The sequence below is a fragment of the Carettochelys insculpta genome, chromosome 8 (genome assembly GCF_033958435.1).
Source record: "Carettochelys insculpta isolate YL-2023 chromosome 8, ASM3395843v1, whole genome shotgun sequence".
NCBI lineage: Eukaryota > Metazoa > Chordata > Testudines > Carettochelyidae > Carettochelys > Carettochelys insculpta.
Genome location: NC_134144.1, coordinates 33,436,597 through 33,459,697, shown reverse-complemented (window position 1 = coordinate 33,459,697; position 23,101 = coordinate 33,436,597). Strand labels below are relative to the sequence as shown.

General features: G+C 40.0%; 1 protein-coding gene across 3 annotated transcripts in view; it reads right to left on the bottom strand.

The window, feature by feature from the left end:
- ATF2 (activating transcription factor 2) overlaps positions 1-23,101 on the bottom strand; it is a 102,679-nt gene that overhangs the window by 62,787 nt on the left and 16,791 nt on the right. For all 3 annotated transcript variants that reach the window (XM_075001823.1, XM_075001824.1, XM_075001825.1), the window contains exons 3-6: positions 15,859-15,932; positions 14,379-14,448; positions 7,157-7,253; positions 2,465-2,583 (exon numbers count right to left, since the gene is read on the bottom strand). In XM_075001823.1, coding sequence (XP_074857924.1) covers positions 2,465-2,583; positions 7,157-7,253; positions 14,379-14,426 — 264 coding nt within the window. In that variant the 5' untranslated portion in view covers positions 14,427-14,448; positions 15,859-15,932. The remainder of the gene's footprint in view (positions 1-2,464; positions 2,584-7,156; positions 7,254-14,378; positions 14,449-15,858; positions 15,933-23,101) is intronic.

The window sequence follows — 23,101 nt, the reverse complement described above, 5'->3', positions numbered from 1 at the left end:
GCAATACTGATTCTAACAACGTGAAAAAGAAGACAAATATGTGACCATATATGTAACTGTGTAGTCACACTGTAACGGGCTCTTTGTCTGCAACTGATTTTTAATTCAATCATAAGCAACTTGTTACAGAAAACTCTCAAAGGAGCCGAAGATGACAAATGCTAACATTTTAAATTGCATTGCTAAGTTTAAACTTTGAAAGCACTTTAAATATCAAAAGATATGGAAATCTAAGGGAAAACTTACAAACCAAAAACCAAAAAACAAAAAAAACCCACCCACTTTCTCTCTTAGGAATTTTGTCTTCTTTTGTGTGATTGCAGATTTGTTCTGAATAACAACAACTGTCCATTACAACCTAACTTGTACTTTATTTTGTACTCACATCATGAAGCCACAAAGGGATGCTTATTAAATCTTACTGTTACCATGCAAATTACTATAATCACAACTGCGGTATCTTAACCTTATTTAAGTTCAGAAAGCTACAAGGGACAAAGCATTTTCAAACAAATATTTTTAATAATTATTGGAAGATGAAATTATTTTAAAAAGAGAGTGGGAAAATATATTTAACTTCTTAAATGGCTTCACATTGTTAAAAACTGACAGAACCAATTTTAAAGGTCATAAGAACTACATCTAAAATCCCCTTAAAATATCATTTAACCAGTATCAGTGAGAACATTTAGAAGTATTTTGCCACTAATTCACATACTGCAATGTAGCCCATCTGCCAAAATACCTTAGAGAAAAATAATTCTCTTCAGAAAGATTTACCCTTCCCATTCTACTCTTCTATCTGGTTCTTCCAAAACATAACCAAACGTTATTAAACAGAGAAAACTGTTCAGGTGTGCCCCTTCTCCCTCTGCTCATCCAGAACGTGAAGGTAAATCCCAGAAATTAAAACCAGAAAATGCAATTAGATAACTCCTTCCCCAATGATACTCTCATTCAATGTTCTCACTAATCTTTTCCATCCATGTGCAGAATGAGTTTTTTATAGTAAGAGAGAGGGAGCCCAGACACTATTGGGGCTCTTTGGCATACCTGGCTTCATCTAATTCTTGACACCTCTCCCCCCTCTGATCTGCTCACCTTGATAGTTTTTTTCCTGATATATCAACTTTGATTACCGTTTTTGGTTCTTTATGCCTTAAATATTGAGTCTGTTTTGGTCTGGCTATGGTCTGAAGAAGTGGGTCTGTCCCACGAAAGCTCACCGAATGAATTATTGTTAGCCTTTAAAGTGCTACTTGACTGCTTTTTTGTTTTGAGTTTTTTATGTGCACCAAGGCATGTGAAAATGTGCACCACCAGTAAAAACAAAACAAAACAAAACAAAACAAAAAACCAAAAAGAAAAACACCTCGCTGTACATGCTCTACTAATCAGCTGAGCAGCATCTGAGTCTCTCCTGAATGGACGCACAAGCACAAAGCTTACAGAGAACACTGCTTCCCACTTAATCCCACTGTCCTTCGATCACTACCTTTAGGAGTCACCCCGAGAGATAACAGTACAATATCCCTTCCATAACGCATAAAGGTCAGCTGGAGGGTCGAAGAGCAGTGTTGGGCCCCAAGTCACTATAAATGAGGAGGAACTAAACTGAAATACCAAAATGTAAGTTTATTTAAATAATGTTCACTGGAAATGGATTCAAATTTACACAAAAATTCAATGTGTACGATAAGAACAAGTGTGGCAGTTTTGGCTGGGAATCACGTGTCTTTCAAATGTTTCATTTAGATTTGTCAGATTTAAACCCCACTAAATGAAATTAAAATAACAAATTCTGTTCTCAAGCCAGTTGCTGAATTTGATTACCACTATTTAAACTTATTAATATACAGTTGTTAAAATAACGTGTATATAGTTAAAATATTGTCTAATCTGTACACCTGCAAAACTACTACTGAAAGTTTTACTCTTTTTACCTGATTTTTATTTATATATCTTTTCTCCTTATAAAAATTGGGATTTTTTTTAGAATGATTTACTCTTTTAGGGCGCCATCAAAAGCCCACTGGACTCAACAGAAAGGTGCACTTGGACCAGACCTTTCAATAAGGCATAAATAAAGAAGATAACAGTAGAACGAATTGAAGCCATATTGTGTAAAACGAAGCAGGCGTTATAGTCTTTGCACGATTGGGGCCTAAATTCGTATTCTGTCCATACAACATATACATACATATTTTATATATATATATATATATATATATATATATATATATATATATATATATAGACACACACACACACACATATATATATGTTGGTAACTGATGCATTTCAAAGTTGAAAAACAAAATAATGAGAACCTTGATTTTTCTAAAAGCACACGTCAATATAACATGGTTCCTCTGCTTTATCCAAAACAAACAGCTCTCAGTACACTATGTCCAGACCAAAACAAAAACTACAGTAACATCTGAGTCCAATATTGCCAACCTACTTTTTTAATGTCATCTTCTGAAGCCTTTTTGAATTCATTTTCAAAAGGACTTGCTAGCTCATTGAATAAACCCACTTCTTCACAGTTCTTCAAGAACCTAGTCGGCGTCGGTGTCTGATCTGAAATGAAATTAAACATACAATTTTTTTTTCCAAAAATACTATTTAGTAAGAACATGCTGTAACTCTTAAAAATAAATACATGAAAACACCACCAATTCCCAAGTTTTAATTTAGTTATTCTAAAATTAACACTAAAGCAAACCACCTAATTAAAATACAGCTTGTGCTACAGTTTAAGAGCTCTTCATTAACATTATTTTAAAACACATTTGACAGCCATGTTTCTTCACTAACGGTACAGACTTGCAGTCCATTCTACCTAAAACCACTATTTCTAAGGTTAACTCCTCTTATGCTTTAAATAATTTTGCAATGGAAGTAGACACATAACTTCAAAATTTTCTGGCAATTTAATTCATAACACTTTAGATATTTTTACTGAGTGTGTGGGAAAATATTTTGGCAGTTTGAAATATTTCTATGCTAGTTTTTCTTAAAATGGCATATTAAACAACCTAGTGCTCAGTTATATCATAACATGGGTTTTGCTTTCACCTATTTTGGAGAGAGTGGTATGACCTGAAAATATTTAACTGATTAAAAACAGATATATCTCAGATACATAGCCAATTTTCTTAAAGATGTCTCTAATAATATATTCTATAAATAAACTTCATAATACCAATGAATGTTAGTTTTCACCTTCACAGGAACACACTTTGCTATGCCCTAGTACGAAACAACAGGTGTAAAATCTAACACCACAGACAATTGGGTCAACAGAGGAATGCCTTTCATTAGATTTTCTCTTCTGTTGGGTGGAGTTCTCTCATCAGTTTCCCCTTTTACATATACATTGATAAGTTGTATGCTACAGGGGAGGCTTGAATGATTACATACATAAACAAAATATAATTAAAATATCATATTTACATTTAAACTTAACTTTTGGAAAGCGAGTTTGGGTTTGGTAATTAGGAAGACTCTCTCATTCCAAATCCTAGCAATAAGACTGGAAGGTGCCATATAGCATGTGGCCAAAAAGCTTCCTAGGCCTTCAAAATATACTTCCTTTTACCACCCTGTTACTATTCTTTTATTCAGGACAACCATAAGTGTTACTGTTGCTCCACCTGCTGCAGACACATAACTGAGGTTTCTAGACCAGTAATTCCCATACAGGTACAATAGTAACAGAGAGGGAGCTGTGTTAGTCTATACACTATCAAAACAAAAAGCAGTCAAGTAGCACTTTAAAGACTAGCAAAATAGTTTATTAGGTGAGCTTTCGTGGGACAGACTCACTTCTTCAGACCATAGCCAGACCAGAACAGACTCAATATTTAAGGCACAGAGAACCAAAAACAGTAAGCAAGGAAGACAAAATGATTTTCTGATTTGTCCTCCTTGATTACTGTTTTTGGTTCTCTGTGCCTTAAATATTGAGTCTGTTCTGGTCTGGCTATGGTCTGAAGAAGTGGGTCTGTCCCACCAAAGTTCACCTAACAAACTATTTTGCTAGTCTTCAAAGTGCTGCTTGACTGCTTTTTGTTTTCATACAGCTACAGAAGATAAAAATCAAAGTTTGAGTTCTGTCTCCATCTGGTGGCTGAAGGAACTATTCTTAAGTACCTGGATTAGCAAAGAGAATCATTTTAAGAATTGGCTTTATTTTTCAAACAGCAGTGAGAGATGCTGTTGTATGAGGGCTCCCAGTTCAAACCAAGCGACAGTGGCATTCATGGAATCACGGACCTGTGCTGTATTTCTTCTTTTGTTGTGAACAGCAATAGGGAATACTGGTTGAACGTCTCTCCATCCAGCACCCTGAGCTGACTGGAGTCAAATGAAAGAATTTGGCACGCGATGGGAGGTTGACATTGTCTAACACATTACCAACACTTTCACTGCTTACTAGGCTCTTAGAAGACATTTAGGGGGTGAATTAGAGCTGAACAATAGCACAGAACCCTGAGATTCAAGACTGGTGGCTGTAAACAAAGTTTACTGGACCACAGGAAACTTGGCAACACCCATAAGTGATCAGTCAGCTAACTAAAATCATGCCACGTTACGGACGTTGCTGGACAAGAGTATTCCACATTAGAGAGGTTCAGCCTGTACTGCTTTTGTTACTTATGTGCCGTGTCATTTGTAAGTCATATGCAAAATGTGGTGAAGAAAGTATTCCAATTTTTTTTTAAATCTAATAATTGTTTGCAGAGTAGAACTAGAATCACATCCCTTCCACCGATGACTGTGTGAATAACTTCTGTACTCATTTTAAATTTACATTTCATATAGTACGGAAACGCCAATTTATTTCACTTGGAATTTATGCACCATCAGATTAAAATAAGCTATTTTCCTGTACAATGTGCATTATAAATATAATGCTATAATATTATACAAGGTTTCACTAATTTGGAAAGGAGCTCATGTTTGACAGTGGATGAATATCACAGAAGTACTGTAGTGTGCGTGGGAAGATAGATGATAAACTCTCCCATTTTTTCCACTACTGCTCACCTGTTCACCAGACAGATGTCCTCTGCAAACTGCACACCCTGCAGATCGCATTTACAGTTTTAAAAAGTCTGGAAGATTTTTTTAAATGTAGAATTCCATTGGTCTAAGTCTCATAATAAATTACCAATTTGGAATAACAGAAGGTTGAAAAGAGGAGCTAGTACATTTGTACAATTAAATTAGAGTCCTTCACCACTGGAAAATGTTTTGACAATATTCCATAGTGTAGTATATGCACTATCCCCAAGAAGCTCAAGAGGTGCTTCCTTTACACTATTCACAGTTGGTCTGTGTTGACAAGTGTCACAGACTTACAACTAGAGAGGAACTTTTTGGATGACTTCTCTTTTAAAAGATATAAAACAATAATAAGGAAATAATATTCAGACTGGCCAAAAGGGCAGAGGGATTCAGAGGAGAAAGTTAAATTTTGGATATTGTAAATAAGCTATTTTGACTTACACATAATTAAAAGACCTGTCTTCTTCATAACAAACTATTTACACTCATCCCTCACAAAACGAGCACAGTTGGTTCCCAACTTTCTGCTCGTAGGCAGAAACTCTTAAGTGGGACACTAAATTCCTATTAAATTACACGTAAAAGTCTCTGATTAGTTCCGAGGGCTCCTAACTTGGAGAAGGAGTGGCAGCAGGAGGCGCTGCTTTTGAAAGTTAAGTGAACCGTGGGTTGGGGAGGGTTAAAAGCTGGGGGTATTTTGGGGCTGTGAGTGAGAGAGAGGGTTCAAAATCTGGTGGAGCGAGGCTTCAGGCTGCCGTGGTTTGGGGCCGGTGGGGGGTCAGGCTGTGGGGCTGCAGGGGATAGAGTGATGGGGGGGCTGCGGGGTGGTGGCGTTACAGGCGGTGGGGGGGTTCAGGCTGCAGGAGGTCTGGCCGCAGGAGGGTCAGGTGGCGGGGGGTGGGGTCTGGCCACAGGAGGGTCAGGCGGCAGGGGGTACAGGCAGCATGGGGGTGTCGGGCCACAGAGGGTGCAGGTGGCAGGGGCATTAGGCTGCAGAGCTGGCAGGGGGGTCAGGCTGTGGCACCACCGGGGGGGGGGCGCAGGGGTTACAGGCGGCAGGGCCACAGGGAGTACAGGTGCTGGGGGAAGTGGCGGGGTCTGGCTGCAGCGGTTACAGGTGGCAGCGGGGTCTGGCCACGGGGCTGGCATGGGTGTCAGACTGACGCAGTTTGGGGCTGCGGAGCCTCTGGGGGCAGGGAAGGTGTCAGGCTGCAGGGCCGTGGGGGGTACAGGCGGCAGGGGTCTCAAGCTGCCACAGTTTGAGGCTGTGGGGCCAGTGAGGGGTCTGGCTGTAGCGGGGCGGGGCTGGTGTGTGTGTGGCCGGGGGGGTCAGACTACGGGGGTTGGAGCCATGGGAAGTGGGGTAAGGCTTGTATTAGTGGAGGGAGTTCACTAGTAGAGTGAACTAAGGCAGGTACATGTGTCCCTCATTTAAGCGAGTACTTGTAAATAAAAGTACTCGTTTAATGAGGGATGAGTGTACTTTTAAATATTTACACTACTACTGATTGATTTTCTTGAGACAACAAAAGTCTGTAAAACATCTAGTCTTTTTAGAAAAAAAAGAACATACATGTAAATTACAATGGCAACCAAAACCTTGGAGGGGCATTTAAATGTCATATGAAGTTAGACAGTGTGTGCTTTTTTATATGAATGCTTGCATAAGTTAACAGACTGCTGCGATATTGGCTATCCTGTTTTTAGTCTATATACCACCTGTGAAGAAAAGTGATTCGGATAGAGCTTTAATGAATAAGGAATACATATTGCAAAACTTTACCCTAAACGGGGGGTGGGGGGTGTCTCAACCTTCATCATACCATGACCCCTCTGCTGAAATAAAAATTACTACATAATCTCAGGAGGGGGATCTGAAGCCTGAGCCCATCCAAGACCTGCTACCACAATGGTTGACGTTCCAACCCACAGTTTGAGAATCACTGCTATATAAAGAATGTTTTAATATTTTCTTTCACAAAAAACTACTGAAGTTATATCATGTGCATTAAAAACCCACAACATCTGTGCACATTTCAGAAGAAAGATGGATAAGTTATTAATAAAAGTGTATACTAACCAGCCACAATGACACTATCATTACGAGCTGGACCAAATTTCAATGTCATCTCATGTTTATGTTTATGGACAGCCAAATGATCCTCGTTGGTAAAACGCTGTGGCAAAAAGTTTTAAAGTACAGTTAAAATTTTGAATTTGAATCAAGTGAATATGGAAAACAATTTTTACAGGATGTAAAACCATAATATTACTAAAATATTAATTTTTAAACAGCTATAACTCTGTTCTTGTTAATGTTGGATATAACATTCTACCATCCAATGGTCAAAAAAGTTAACATACATAATATGACTACAAAGACCATAGTGTGTATGTATGTATTTGTGTGTACATATATACACATGCATACACACACAATACTGATAATGTTCACAATCATTAAGTAACAACACAGTCAGTAAAAGTCAATGTAAAACAAAATTTTACTTTCTGATACCATGAAGTCTGAGCTGTGAATTTCTGATCCTTCAGTCATGAAAAAAGTCAAGAAAAACTTTTGACACAAAGCAAATACAATAAACTCTTCCATATCTGGCAGCCCCAGGACTGTGAGGTTGCCAAATATTCAAATATTATGGATAACAGAGAGGTATACCTAGCAATGTATAACCCTAAAGAAAAACAAGATTACATATTAAGACAGAAACAAATGTATGCAGAGTACATTATTTACCACCAACAATAGTATTTGTACACTGTAACTTACATTGTATTTGCTGCATTGATTTGTATTTACTTTCACTATACTGTGCTTATGGAAAGCCTAACTAAAATTTACTTATGGTTAAAATGCTGGTTATTTGAGAGTTCTGGATAACAGAATGCCAGAGACGAAAGAATGTGCTGTACAGAAGAACCCCGAGATACATGCATTCAACTTGCACATATCTCAGGTAACGTGACTGAGTGGCAGGGAGCTGTATTATAAATATCTATTGTCTTTGAACATGGTAACCTCCTTAGGTTTTGCAATTACAGAAGAGCTGATTTTCTGCCATAGAAAGCTGAACGTGTGTGAGGCTGGATTTCCGATTAAGGATTGCCCATTGTAAGTGCTCTAAAATCCACAACCATTTGGATTGTCTTTGCTGTAGTGCATGGGGATATAGAACTAGGTTTAAAAATCAATAAAGGGGTCATCTGAGCAAGGGGATTCCCAAGACACAGTCCCCTCTACAAAACAGATTTTTTACAGAATCACTTTTTTTTTTAAACACACACTTGGAACTCAGATTATGGCTCCAACAGTACCACAACTCATCTCATTCATCCAATATTTAATTTAGCTATCACATGACAAGAACGGAAGACAATACTGAAAAAAAAATAACTGACACGAGAATTTCAATCTAGATGCCTAAGGCTGTGTACACTAGGAAATAAAGCTGAATTTATTAAAGTTGACTTTGTATCGCTAGATGTTATAAAGTCAATGGTGAGTGTCCACACGTTTAGAAAGTTGAAACAGAGGCCCTGACCAACTCTGTGCAGAGTTGGTTTTACCCAGACATTGCTGGGGGGAAAATGATGCCGACTGCTCATTGTAGTCCACTTGCAGGGCAAATGGGCATACAGAGGATTTATGACAGTTAAAGAGGAATTTCTACTGTCCAGGAATACAAAATGATGTGAGGGATTACCGTAGGCCTTACGCAGAATGCCAGGAGAGCAAGAAACCCAGGGGATCCCAGAAAGCTCCTCTCTGCCTCTTCCTTGTTTTGCAAAAGGGCTTCCTGAGAGTGGTGGCTGACAGCATGGGTAAAAGCATTCGTCTAGCCAGCTCCAGCTCAGAGGGGGAACAAGCAGAGCTTAGTGGTAGTGGATTTTTAGGGTCCACTGTAAGAAGCTGGCCCACCCCTGCTGTAGCATGTAGAAGCTGAGACAATGGCGAGAGCTCTGTTCACCCTATTTAGCAGAGTGAGTTTCCCCAAGGGGATTGCCTGATTAGGGGCAAACTTTATTTCATAGTTATTCAATAAGCTACAGAAGATGCGTGGCATGAAACAACTTAAAACTGCTCCCTATCATGCCTAATGCAGGAAAGGTTAAATGGGATCCTAAAATCCAAGCTGGGGATGTATATTAAGAAAAAGGGTCAAAACTCATGAGTTACTGCCATTTCTATCATATGCTTACAGGAACCTAACCCCAAGAGTCTAAAGGATTTTCCCCACGGACCTTCAATATGAACGGAAAGTGAGGGGGCCCTTCCATCTCATTAAAGACACAAGGGAAAAGAGCAGTGAAGCGAAGGATGAACCAGTAACTGAGTACGTTCCAAGGTTCAGAAGGGAGTTAAAAGACATGATGGAAATTGTCTAAGCCAACCTCCAAGATAGTCAGGCCAAACAAAAAGGTGGGGTATGACTGAAATACTTGTAAACACAAGAGACTTACTGATGGTGCTGAACCCTAAAAAAAAGTTCAAAATTTAAAACTCAGGGGAGGGGTTTTCTGAGGTGGTAGAAGTGACAAATGAGGACAGGTTGCAAGTTAAAAGGTCCCAAGATGATTCTCTTCTCCATCTGGCGCATGTGATCCAGCTTAAAGCCCATCCCAGTGGAGAAGCCAAGGTAAATACAACTGCTGTGTTGAAGGGAAAAGTGACTACACACCTTCACTGATTTGTTGGCTCAGTGCCAAGAGAGGTCAGCGCTGGAGAATGTGGAAATCTACAATGAGTTGACCCTGCAGCCAAAAAAGAGGAGGTGCTGGCAGAACTACAAAGGTACAGCAACACATTTTTCAACAAGCCAAAGAAAAGGCAAAAAATCCTCACTAAGGGAGTACTACCTCCCACTTCCAGTCCTTATAGGAAGTACAAAATTGCACAGAGATAGCAAACATGTTGGACCTGGGAGTAATTAAAGAATCTAACAGCTCGTGGCAGCCCCTGTAGTCTTGGTCCCCAAGAAGGACAGCACTGTAACATTGTGTGGACCAGAGGAAGCTTAATGCTGCATGAAATAATCTGGGCCATATTCCTCAGTACTTTTGATTTAAGTACAGATCCCTCTGGAAGAAAAAGCACAACAGAAATCCACTTTTTCCCCGACAGAGTTCTATGAATTCCGTTTCACCTTTTGGTTCGGTGAACGTGACAGCAACCTTCGAGATCAACTAAGTGTTAAATGGTTTGCAAGGGCCTATACAGATGACACTGCTGTGTTCAGCAATACCTGGTGTGAGTACAAGGAGCACCACAGGTGGAGCCCTCAAAGTTCAAAGAGGTTGGGCTGATCATAAAACCACTTGAGTACAAGATAAGGAACTTTTGTTGTCCCTGTCTAGGACATTGGGTTGTGAGAAGAGCAAATGACCTCTGATCCTTTTAAGTTAGAAGCCACTGTGAAGTGACCTGTGCCACATACTAAAAGGCAGGTCCAATTCTTCATAGGCTTGGCAAATTACCGTAGGAGGTTGAGGGGTAGCGGGGAAGGAGGGAGGGAGGGTGGGTAAGAGACATGGTAGCATTAATCACAGACTTGCGTAAGAAGCACCAACCTACTAAGATAATTTGGTCAGAGGCATGTCCAAAGGGCTTTGATAAGGTAAAAGCATTCTTGTCAGCAAAGCCTATGGTAGCCAGCCCTGACCTTGATAAGCATTTTGAATTGTGTAATGATGCATCTGACACTGGCTTGAGTGCAGTAGTTATGCACACTGGACAGGACAACAAGAAGGACTCTATTGCCTTTCTATGCAAAAAAGTCCCCTTACTGAACAGAATTAGTCTGTCACAGAAAAAAGTGTTATGTCACAATGTGAGTAGTCAAGCAGTTGAGACACTAATGTTTGAACAGGTTAAAGATCTAGAGCTTAGGATTTTTACAGACCATTCACCATTAATATGGCTAAACAAAACTAAGGACACACACACTCCAAATTACTGTGCTGGAGCTTAGTCCTGCAATAATTCAACAAGGAGACAGCACACATTAAAGGCAGGAAAGCACGGTAGCACACATCCTGCTAAGAAAACAGGAGACTTGGGACACTGCCTCCAAATTGGGCCTGTTCAACCATTTAACAGTGAATTCAGGGGAGAGATGTGACCCTGCACCCTCATATTTTTATGGAAATTTGTTTCTGAATATGAATATCAATAGTTTGAATATGCTTTATGCAAAATTAGACAAGTAACCTATCATTCAATAGCTTACAATCTCTTAATGTATATATTCTATTTGTGTGCCTATATCTTTCTTGTACATGAAGTTAGAAATATGGAAGGTAATCCTGTTTATTAATCTAGGTCTCTGAGTGACAGCTACTAGTGATACCTAAGGAACTCAGTGGCCCAGTGAAAAGACAACAATCTGTAAACAGTCTTGTTTTTCCTGTAAATCTAAACTGTGGTTGGTTCTACAAAGACATGTGACCATGCCACCTGACTTTGGAATCCCTCTTGAATTTTTCCACAAGAGTGGAGGAAATGGAACAAAGACTTCCCACACTAGGTAAATTTTATTTAAGGAATAGAAAGCAAACAATAACTGTCAACTGGTTTCACAGACTGTTCCCCATCGTAGGAGGACACATGAAAGAACCTGGAAAGACAAGAACTCTTAACAATAGGGCAGGGGGTGGGGGAAGCTGCTAGACCCAGCTCAGGAAAAGGATCAGATGTGGCCTATGCAGAACTTTACCCAACATAAGAACTAAGATGAGAAACTATGATTTGTAACAATTTCTCTTAGGCTGTGGCTACACTAGCCCCGCTCCCCTCTCGAAAGGGGGATGCTAATGAGCCACTTCGGCAGATGCTAATGAGGTGCTGCTATATTAGCATAATGCAAGTGATGACAGATCAAAGTAAGTTACTAAGCTAAAACAAAATATGCCAGCTAAACCTCATAACTAGAAGAAGGGGCTTTCAAAATCCGGGGGTCCTTTTGAAAGGCCTCTGTCTACATTGGCAGTATGTGTTTCAAAAGCAGCACTTTCGAAACACGCGCAGCCACCATTACGCTAATGGGGCACTGCATACTGATAGCAGCACCTCATGAGCAATGCCGAAGTGGCTCATCAGCATCCCACTTTTGAAAGGTGGGGGCTAGTGTAGCCATGGCCTTACTTATTAGGTTTAGCTGGCATATTTGTTTTAGCTTAGTAACTTATTTTGATCTGTCATCACTTGCAAACACTTAATAAAATCTTTTTTTTTTTAAAATGGTGTCCCTATTCAATTCATTTGTACCTCTGGCTCCTGTGTGAGGTGCAGGGATAAATAACACATCCTTATTCACTCTCTTCAACCCATTCATGATTTTATGGATCCCTACCATATTCCCCCTTAGTCATCGCTTCTCTAAGATGAACAGTCACAGTCTTTGTTAATCTTTCCTTGTATAGAAGCAGTTCCATACTCCTGATTGCTTCTGTAGCCAATCTCTGCACTTTTTCCAATGCTAACACAGCTTTGTCAAAATGAGGTGACTAGAACGACACACAGTATTCAAGGTGTGGGCATAGCATAGATTTATATATGGGCATTATGATATTTTGTTTTATTTTCTATTACTTTCTTAATGGTTCCTACCATTGTTAGCTTTTCCATGTTGATCAGATGTTTTCAGAGATCTGATAATTTCAAGATCTCTTTCTTGAGAGTTAACAAGTAATTTTGAACTCATAATTATATATGTGTAGTTGGGATTATGTTGTCTAATGTGCATTACTTGTAATTTATCAATATTGAATGTCATTTGCTGCTTGCTTGCCCAGTCATGCAGTTTTGTGAGATCCTTTGATCTGAGTAATTTTTCTATTGTCCGCAAATTTTGCAACCTCACTGTTCACCCCTTTTTTCCAGATCATATATAAATATATTGAGCAGCATCAGCTCCAGCACTTTGCCTTGGGGGACCTTGCTATTTAACTCTCTCCACTGCAAAATCTGGCCATTTATTCCTACATTGTTTCCTATCTTTTAATCAGTTACTTTTCCTGGATAACAAACGGCCCTCTTATTCCATGATCACTTACTTTGCTCAAGGGCGTTTAGAGAGGGACCTTTATCAACTACAGATTGAACCTCTCTAATCCAGCACTGTCAGGACCTGACCCGTGTTGAACAAGAGAATTTGCTGAACCACGGTAGCTCAATATTGTCTAGCAGCATTATTAACACTTCCACTGTTTATTGAGCTCACAGAAGACATTCAGGGCTAAACTGCAACTAAATAACAACACAGAACGCTGACAGCCAGATCTGACGGCTGTAAACAAACTTCATGGGACCATGGGAAACTCAGCAATACCTATGATAAGTGGTCATCTAGCAAACAAAAATCATGTCAGGTTATGGATGTTGCCAGATGAGTGTGTTATGGACCAGAGAGATTCAACCTGTATATTTTGATCAGATTTGGTGATACCCTTAACAAAATTCTAATAGGGTTACTGAGGCATAATTTTACTTTTATAAAAGCTACAATGACTCTTCCCTAGCAACTCTTGTTCATCTATGTATATTGTAATTCTGTTCTTTTCTGTGGTTTCAGGCAGTTTTCTTACTGGCCTATTATTGCCAAAACAACAACTGGCGCCTTCTTTTTTTTAAGTTATGCTTTAGCTCAAAATGGGAGGGAAATTTAGAAATGGACAAAAAGCAGACTGGGAACCCCCATTTGTTAGGAATATTCTCTCAATATGACCAATCAAAAAGGGAAAGTCTCCTTCTTGAAGCATGGTAGAACCAGCAGGCTGGTACTGGTTTATTATAATGCGTTTGGAGAAATTGGGATGTTTACTGAAACAAAGTATACACAGAAACTTCACTATCCTAGCTTCCTGCTTACCCGACCTCCACAGACTTCACAAACACTTTGCATTACACTTGTTTTTTGGCTACTTGCTTTTAGAGAGTTGAGAACATTATCAGTATTAAGCAAATTTAGAACATTTCTAAAACTTAGAAAACTACAAATACAGAATTAAAACAAGCATTTTTCAAATAGAGATATGACAAATGTGAAATTTTTTTTCTTTCATTTTTATTTTCAAAAGAATTTATCATTCTGTGGACAGTGTTTTTGAAATTTTTTAAAATCACTAAAAATTCCTACTGTCATCTGCTTTATAAAATAATTATAGCTCACAGTTACTTTCCAGCACCTGTGATTAAGAAATATTTCTATTCTTCAATCTAACATAAAATACAATTACCTGTTTTTTTCTACTTGATCAACATTAATAGATTCAAAGCATCCTATTACCTGGCCACATCCAGGGGCAGTGCATAAAAAGGGTTTGTCATCACTCATATTCCACAGGTCTTTGTGCTACCTAGGTTGAAAAAATAAAAATAAATCTCTAAATATTTAAATTAATTGCAATAAGTTAACAATACGTCAACCTCCAAAGCCCAGGCTGCAAGAACTGCTGAGGTTCTAGCAAGAACCACACTCTTCTGCTTGTAGTGAGCTAAGTCTTTGATAATATGGTTGCATGCATACAAAATGGGAAATGATGATCTAGAAAGGAGTATTGTGGAAAGCAATTAGAAGATCAGAGGGTAGCTATCACAAACTAAACATGAATTAGCAATGTAACACTGTTTGCAGAAAAAACTAATTTTATTCTTGGATGTATTAGCCGGAACGTTGTTATCAAGACACAAGAAGTAATTCTTACACTCTACTCTGTGCTGATTAGTCCGAAGATGGGAGTATGGTGTCCAGTTCTGGAAAAATGTGGACAAACTGGAGAAAGCTCAGAGAAGAGCAATTAATTGTCTACAAATTTGACCCATGAGGGAAAACTAAAAATATGGATTTGTGTAGACGAGAAAAGATGACTGGGAGGGGCTAAGGTGACAGTTTTCAATTACATAAAACGCTGTTACAAGGAGAAGGGCAGTAAATTGTTCTCTTTAACTACTAAGGATAAGGCAAGAAATTATCTTACATTGCTACAAGGACAGTTTAAGCTCGACTTTAGGAAAAACTTCCTAATTGTCAGGGCAGTTAAACACTGGAATAAATTACATAGAAAGCTGTGGAAACACCATTATTAGAGATTTTTAAGAACAGGTTATTCAAATATCTGTCACATACAGTCTACATAATACTTAGTCCTGGGCTAGACTAGGTAACCTTCAGTCCTATGATAATAAATGGAATTTCAACAGACAGGGCTTGGAAGGTATGTTTTTTAAGTCCTGGAGGTAGATACACAAATCCAAACTGGTACATATAATAGAATTTGAGACAGCATCTCAGCTTGAAACACAAATCAACAACAACAATAAAAAAACCAGTATGCAATACATAATTCACCAATGAAGCACATTTCACAAGATATCACTGAGGCAGTTTTTATAATTGGAATAAAAATATATTGTAAATGCTTTCTTTTTACAAATACAAAAACTAGCATAGCAGATAATATCCAAAAAGACAACCGCATAGTGCTAATAGGCCATGGAAAATAGCTCATTCCCCATTTCTCTCATGATCTACATTTAATGCCAAGCCAGCGGATCAGAGAGATGCCTATGCACATCTCCACAGCAGAGACGTCTTTTTTTTTTAAAAATATTTATAAAAATATATAAATATCTCTTCAGAATTATAATAAAAATACTTAAATTTACCTAAAGATTTTATATATGTGTGGAAAACAAAATCAGCAGAATATCAAAATGTCATTTTACTTATCAAAGCTCTGAACAGAGAGACACATGCATATCTATACCTGGCAGATTTCACATATAAGCCAAATTTCATAGAGTGAGACGTTTATCACATTCTCCTTTTCATGGTAATAACCTGTAATTAAAGAACAAAATTATTGGGCATGCTAAATAAATGAACTTAAGCTATTCCCTGGTAATGTCTTTGGATAAATTATAGAATACCATTCATGACTTTGAATAAGGTTTGGACTGTACTGAACTTTTCATGTGTGCATATACTTGAGTTTACATAACAGCCTTCCTTCTCAGAACTGGTTTTCACTTTATTATACCATTTCATGCAAACATGATGTTGGCGTAAGTGCATCACTAATGGCAGTGTAGACAGTACTATGCTGATGTTCACATACCTATCACCTCTCAGCGAAATGGAGCACCTCTACCAATGGGCAAAGTTCTCAAGTCAGCATAGGTAGCTTCTTCACTAAGTGCTACAGTAAACATATAGACTCACCTCCAATTTCCTTAAGAGCCTTTGGTGAGGCACATGTCAAAGGCTCTCTTATATTCCAAGCACATTAAATCCACAGGATCACTCTTATCCACATGCTCCTTGACTCCCAAAAAGAACTCTGATAGATTGGCAAGGCATGAATTCCTTTTCCAAAAGCTGTACTAACTTCTCCAGCAAACCATGTTTATCTTTACCTGATATTTCTGTTCTTTACTATAGTTTCTACTAATCTGCTAGTTAGGCTCACGTAACCAGTTAGCCTATAAATTGCCAGGATCTCTTCTAGAGCCCTTTTAAAAAAAACTTCTGTTATGTTAACTATATTTCAGTCATCTGGTACAGAGGCTGATTTCCATGACAGGTTTCATATCACACAGTTACAGGCTGGAACTCCTAAATCCGGCATTCTGTGGTCTGGCAACATTCCTCACCCAGCAAGAAGAGGGGTGTCACTGGATCACAGAGACATGCAGGATGGTGCAATCAATCTCCTCTGGCAGCCCTGGAGAGAGAGGGTTACAGCAGAGCCTACATCCCCGCAGCAACCCTGGTGGAGGGGAAAGCCACACAAAGCTGTGGTTGGCATCTACTGGCAGCTCTTCCAGGCCGGGGACAGCTGCCCCAGGGCTGGAGACGGCTTTTGCGGGCAGTCCCACAGGACTGGTTCCAGCTTCCTCCAGCAGCCGAGCAGGGGTAGCCATGTAGAGCTTGAGCTACGTCCCCAGCACTGGTCTGAAGCCAGCATCTCTCAGGATTCCTGCAGAGCTGGAGCTGGCTTCCTCCAGCAGCTCTGCAGGTCAGGGTTGGAGCTGACTTTCCTTGGCAGCCCCGCAGGGCTGGAGACAGCCATGTGAGGCTGGAGCTGTGTCCCCAGCACGGCCAGCAGCCAGTTTCCCTTGGTAGCCACAGGGCATGGGTGATAGCCTGGCAGCAGCCACATTCCAGTGCCCAGGCAACAGCAGAAGGTAGGGGAGTAGCCCAGTGTCGGGGGAAGGGGGAGGCAATTTGGGGGCTGTGATAGGGAACCTTCCCTGGTCCAGCAAATGCTCTTGTTCAGGACCACCAGGGAGGTGGAACCTCTCAGAATCCTGCAATTTGTCCTTCAGAACTCTTGAGTGGACACCATCCGATCCTAGTAACTTATTATTACTGTTTCATTTATCAACTTCTTCTAAAATCACTTGTACAGACCCAAACTTACTAATCTATTAGAGTTCTTTGAAGGGGTTAACAAACGTGCAGACAGGGGGGATCCAGTAGACATAATATACTTAGATTTCCAGAAAGCCTTTTACAAGGTCCCTCACCAAAGGCTCTTATGTAAACTAGGTGGTCATGGGATAGGAGGAAAGATCCTTTCATGGATTGGAAACTGGTTAAGAGAGACAGGAAACAAAGGGTTGGAATAAATGGTAAATTTTCACAATGGAGGGGGGTAACTAGTGGTGTTCCCCAAGGGTCAGTCCTGGGACCGATCCTGTTCAACTTGTTCATCAATGATCTAGAGAAAGGGGTCAGCAGTGAGGTGGCAAAGTTTGCAGATGATACCAAGCTGTTCAGGATAGTCAAAACCAAAGTAGATTGTGAAGAACTTCAAAAAGATCTCAGCAAACTGAGTGATTGGGCAGCAAAATGGCAAATGAAATTTAATGTGGGTAAGTGTAAGGTAATGCACATTGGGAAAAATAACCCCAATTATACATACAATGTGATGGAGGCAAATTTAGATACAACAGATCAGGAAAGGGATCTTGGAATTATAGTGGATAGTTCTCTGAAAACATCCATGCAGTGTGCAGCGGCAGTCAGTAAAGCAAAGCAGATGTTAGGAATAATTAAAAAAGGGATAGAAAATAAGACAAAGAATATCATACTTCCCCTATATAAAACTATGGTACGCCCACATCTTGAGTACTGCATGCAGATGTGGTCTCCTCACCTCAAAAAAAGATATACTGGCATTAGAAAAAGTTCAGAAAAGGGCAACTAAAATGATTGGAAAGGGTACCATATGAGGAGAGGCTAGAGAGACTGGGACTTTTCAGTCTAGAAAAGAGGAGATTAAGGGGCAATATGATAGAGGTATATAAAATCATGAATGGTGTGGAGAAAGTGAATATTGAAAAGTTATTTACTTGTTCCCATAATATAAGAACTAGAGGACACCAAATGGAATTAATGGATAGTAGATTCAAAACTAATAAAAAAATTTTTCTTCACACAGCACACAGTCAACCTGTGGAACTCCTTGCCAGAGGAGGCTGTGAAGGCCAGCACTCTAACAGAGTTTAAAAAAGAGCTTGATAAATTTTTGGAGGTTAGGTCCATAAATGGCTATTAGCCAAGGGTAAAGTATGGTGCCCCTAGCCTTTAGTCAAAGGCTAGAGACAGATGGCAGGAGACAAATCGCTTGATCATTGTCTTCGGTTCACCTCCTCTGGGGCACCTGGCACTGGCCACTGTCGGCAGACAGGATACTGGGCTGGATGGACCTTTGTTCTGACCCAGTATGGCCATTCTTATGCTCTTATGTTAAACTCTTTAATTAATCTAAAACCACTTTTTAAATCTAAAATCTCAAAGAGGTAAGAAAAAAAAAGCCAGAACTAAAACTACATGAACATTACTGAGAGAAAAATAAAATTAAATTCAGATTGATTCTCACACATGTGCATTTAGCTGGATCCCTGAAAGTATCACGATGCCAAAGAAAATTAAGATCTTCACATAAAGATAGCTCTGAATTGGTTACACAGAGATACAATTTTTTTTTAAATACTATGAGGTCGACAGAAGAAAAGAGGGGTGGTGAAAGAATGTAATTGCATTTCTTTAGAACAGCAGCTCAAAAAAAACAGAAACACAACCATCTACAGACAGAGCCTCCTTCTCTAGGTCACCAAGAACAGTAACAGCACTACAGAGTATTTGTGGATACCACAGCTCAGCAAAGGACCACCCCTTTTCGATGTTTGGAGACAGAAAATAAGGAAATGAAGCAACCAAACTGTGAATTAAATGACAGATATTCCCAGCTCACAAGTTTATTTAATCCACAGAAGTTTAAGGAAAGTGCTATTTAAAAAGTATTTGTAGACTGGGCCAATGAATGGAAGTTTCAATGCTGCTTTGCTTGATAAAGGAAGCAGTAGCAGCTTTATTAACTGAATGTGCTATCAACTTTGCCTCTTTGACTGTAAGTGAAAGGTCATGAGAGTTTCATAAATGCCTAAATTGTCACTGAATGTTTATTTCCTCTCGTACATAACTAACGTTGAAACATAAGATAGCTCAGCTGTTCCCAGACAGATCCATTAAACTGACATTTGTCACCTATGTATGCGATTTATAGCCACTGTTAATGGGCTTGTTCCAAAAGCAGGCCCACTAATGGTGGGGGGGAAGGAGCAGGAATGCAACAAAGAGGGCAACTTCTCTGAAGCCCAGCAGTTCAAAGGGGTCTTGGGCTCACGGCCACCACTGCTACTGTGGCAAAGGCTAGAGCCCCAGCCCCTAATATTGACACGGGAATGCCATGCCGCATGCTCCAGGCCACTCTGAGGGTTGGGAGAGGGATGCACTGTGCTCCACAGGGTGTGCAGGGCTGGGAGCCCCTGATACTGCCCCTTCTGCCTGAGGCTCCACCCTTTCCAGGATCATGGAGCCAGTCCCACCCCACTTGCCCAGGGCCTGCAGAGGTTGTCAGTTCCCCTGTTTAAAATGGAAATGTTTACCACCCTTTACTAATTTTGTCTCACTGGATAGATCTTTGGGCTACAATGCACGCAATAAAGGAAAACTCATGACTCTAGCCATAAGAACTAAACCAAAGCAGCAGCAAAGATATAGTGCAAAAAGATTCCAAAGTGTTGATTCTAATACACACATTCAACAGTAAAGGACTGACTAACCCAGATCAGAAGAAAACTAGACTATCTCCCAGGACGGGGTCGTTTTGTTAACTATACTCGCATATCTATAATTTCAAAGTTGTCCCAATTGACCACATCAGTGCTTTGATTAGATGCAGAAGGAATGCTTGGCTCTCACAGTCACACAGCACTTCATTTCATATGCTCTCACTTTACATGCATTTCACTTTCGTAATACTGGTAGAAAAAAAACACCAATGTGGATAAAAATTAGCAGAATCTGGCAACCTTGTACATAGGTGATGGTAAACAAAATGTCTCGTGGGCCACTCATAAAATCCCAGTGGGTTGCATGCTCATTATTACCTACAGCCCCCAACTCAAACCACTGCAACACGATTAAAGACCTGCAACCTACCCCAAATCATGATGCCACATTCCAGAAGGCCCTAGGTGACAAGCCTGCTCTCTCCTATAGACCTCCTAACCGTATGGAGGATACTCACTAGCTATACTCACAGGCTATACCACACTACTACTAAACCTGGAACTTCTCCTTGCAACAAGCCCCACTGCCAACTTTGTCCACACATCTATTCTGGAGATACCATCGCTGGACCTAACCACATTACAGGGGCACATTTTACTGTTCCTCAACTAACATACATGCCATCATGCGCCAGCAGTGCCCACACATCATGTATATTGGGTAAACTGCAAACACTCTTCACCAAAGAATGAATGAACATAGAGCAGACATCAAAAATCTCCAAATACACAAACCTGTCAGCCAGCACTTTAAATGGAGAGGGCCATTCTGGTAAAGACCTGAGCGTTTGCGTTCTGGAGAAAAGAGACTTTAATAACCATCTACAGAGAGACTGTTTGGAACTAACATTCATATTCAACACATTAACAAGTGGTTTGAACAGGGACAGCAATTATCTGATCCATCACAAGGACCCTTCGCACACATTGATGTTTGACTTAACACTTAACTTCCCCACCCCACGTCCCCTTCTTTCTGCTCTTCTATCTGACTTGCCAACCTTGATCATTTTTGGACTGCTGTGCTTTATATATTGAGTCTGTTCTGATAAGGCTACAAATCTGAAGAAATGGGTCTGTCCCACGAAAGCTCATCACCTAATAAATTATTCTGTTAGTCTTTAAAGTGCTACATGACTGCTTTCTTGTTTTGATAGAATACAGACTAACACTGCTATCTCTCTGTTACTATGCAGCCCTTAGGCCACAGATTGCCCACCACTGCTTTAGAATCTCTGACATGCGAGAGTGTGACTACCAAGATAAACCATGGACTGAAATCATTCTGTTATTTCCTTCAAAGAGTTCATGACATGCCCCAGGTTTCCAAAGGAATTCAATATTTGTTGGGCTGTTGAGCTGAAGATGTGTGTTAACGTTGACATTTGTGTAAAGATTTACAGAACACAGGCAAATGGCAGGGCACAAAAATGAGTATGACAATTTCACAATTCACTATAGATTGAGTGATTAAAAGGATGTTGGGCTATGCAGTTATCTTGAACTTCAAAGAACGCTTGAAAGTCTTCCCAGAGAAAATGTCATCCCAGATCTGCTGTGCTCCATTCCAATTTTTTTTTCTTGGTTCAGATTCAAATCTGACACGTACAAATCTCAGACCTTGAAATTAATTAACTAAACTTTGTTGAATCTCTCTCCAAGGGAAACTGGCGGACACCACCTATATTGAATATAGCTGAAACTTCTCTGTAGCTTTTACAACTTCCAAAAAAGTTTTAAAACAATCATGATATAGACTTAGATGGGGAAAAACAGCCTCCTTATCTGTCCACCATGACAATATACCTTGCTGTTTATCCAAGGGACGAACTAACTCCATACTAGAGGAAACCATGGAATATCAGTCAGATTGCCTGTAGCAGATATAGCTTGTTCCAAATACAGCAGACCCTGAAATACAGACACTTCAAGAATGGAGGCTGTTCATAACTCTGAAATGGTTCTAACTCGGAACAACGCACACTTCAGGCTCCAGATACAGCAGCTGACAGGCTGGCCTAGGCTTCAGCAGTAGCTGAGCTCCCTACTTAGACCCAGCATTTAAGTTTGCAAGCTTGTTCCAGTGAGGGTGTGAGCAAGTGAAAAGAGCATATCCCTCTCTTCGGGGAAGATGGGGGCAAATAGCATATCCCCCTCCTGGCTGGGCATGGGAAGGGGTAAAAGCAGGGTCGATACTGCTCTGCTGGCTGGCTCCAGCTGTCTTAGGCTAGCTGCCCCAACATTTTACTGTAAGTGACTGTCCTGTGCATATGCACAGTACAGTACGTGCTTTGGAAGGACCCTCTGCTGCTACTTGATTGGTTACTTCTGATTTCCAGTTTCACATGGTGTCCAGTTGACCTGACGGGCCCTAACTCTGGTCTTCATATCCTTGAGGTGCTACTTTAAATCTTTCTTCTGTACCAGGATTTGAAATATATCAGATGTTTTGCTATCTGCCTATTCTATCTTTTAGTAAAGAGCAAAATAAAATAGTGTGTAGTGTAATTATCTGTTTTAAATATACTGGGGTGAGAATGAAATCTTTTTTTTTTACTACTACTTTTTTGATCAAAAATCAGTCCCTTTGAAACAGGGAGTTCAGATGAACCCATAATCTATTTCAGAGCTGTTTTGTGAGTGATTGAGAACAGACCCCACAAATGGGAACTAACTCCAAAAGAACAAAACCCAGTAACTAGTTCAAACAGATACAATAATCAGATGGTATGCAATGGCAGGGGACTGCCTATGGAAAAGAACTACCGTTCAGAACTTCCATCCTCTTGAAATCTCTTGCTTGCTGGTGAGTGCTAGAGGCCAGTAACTCAGGCTTCAGACATGGCAGGTAAGGCGGAAGGCGGGTAG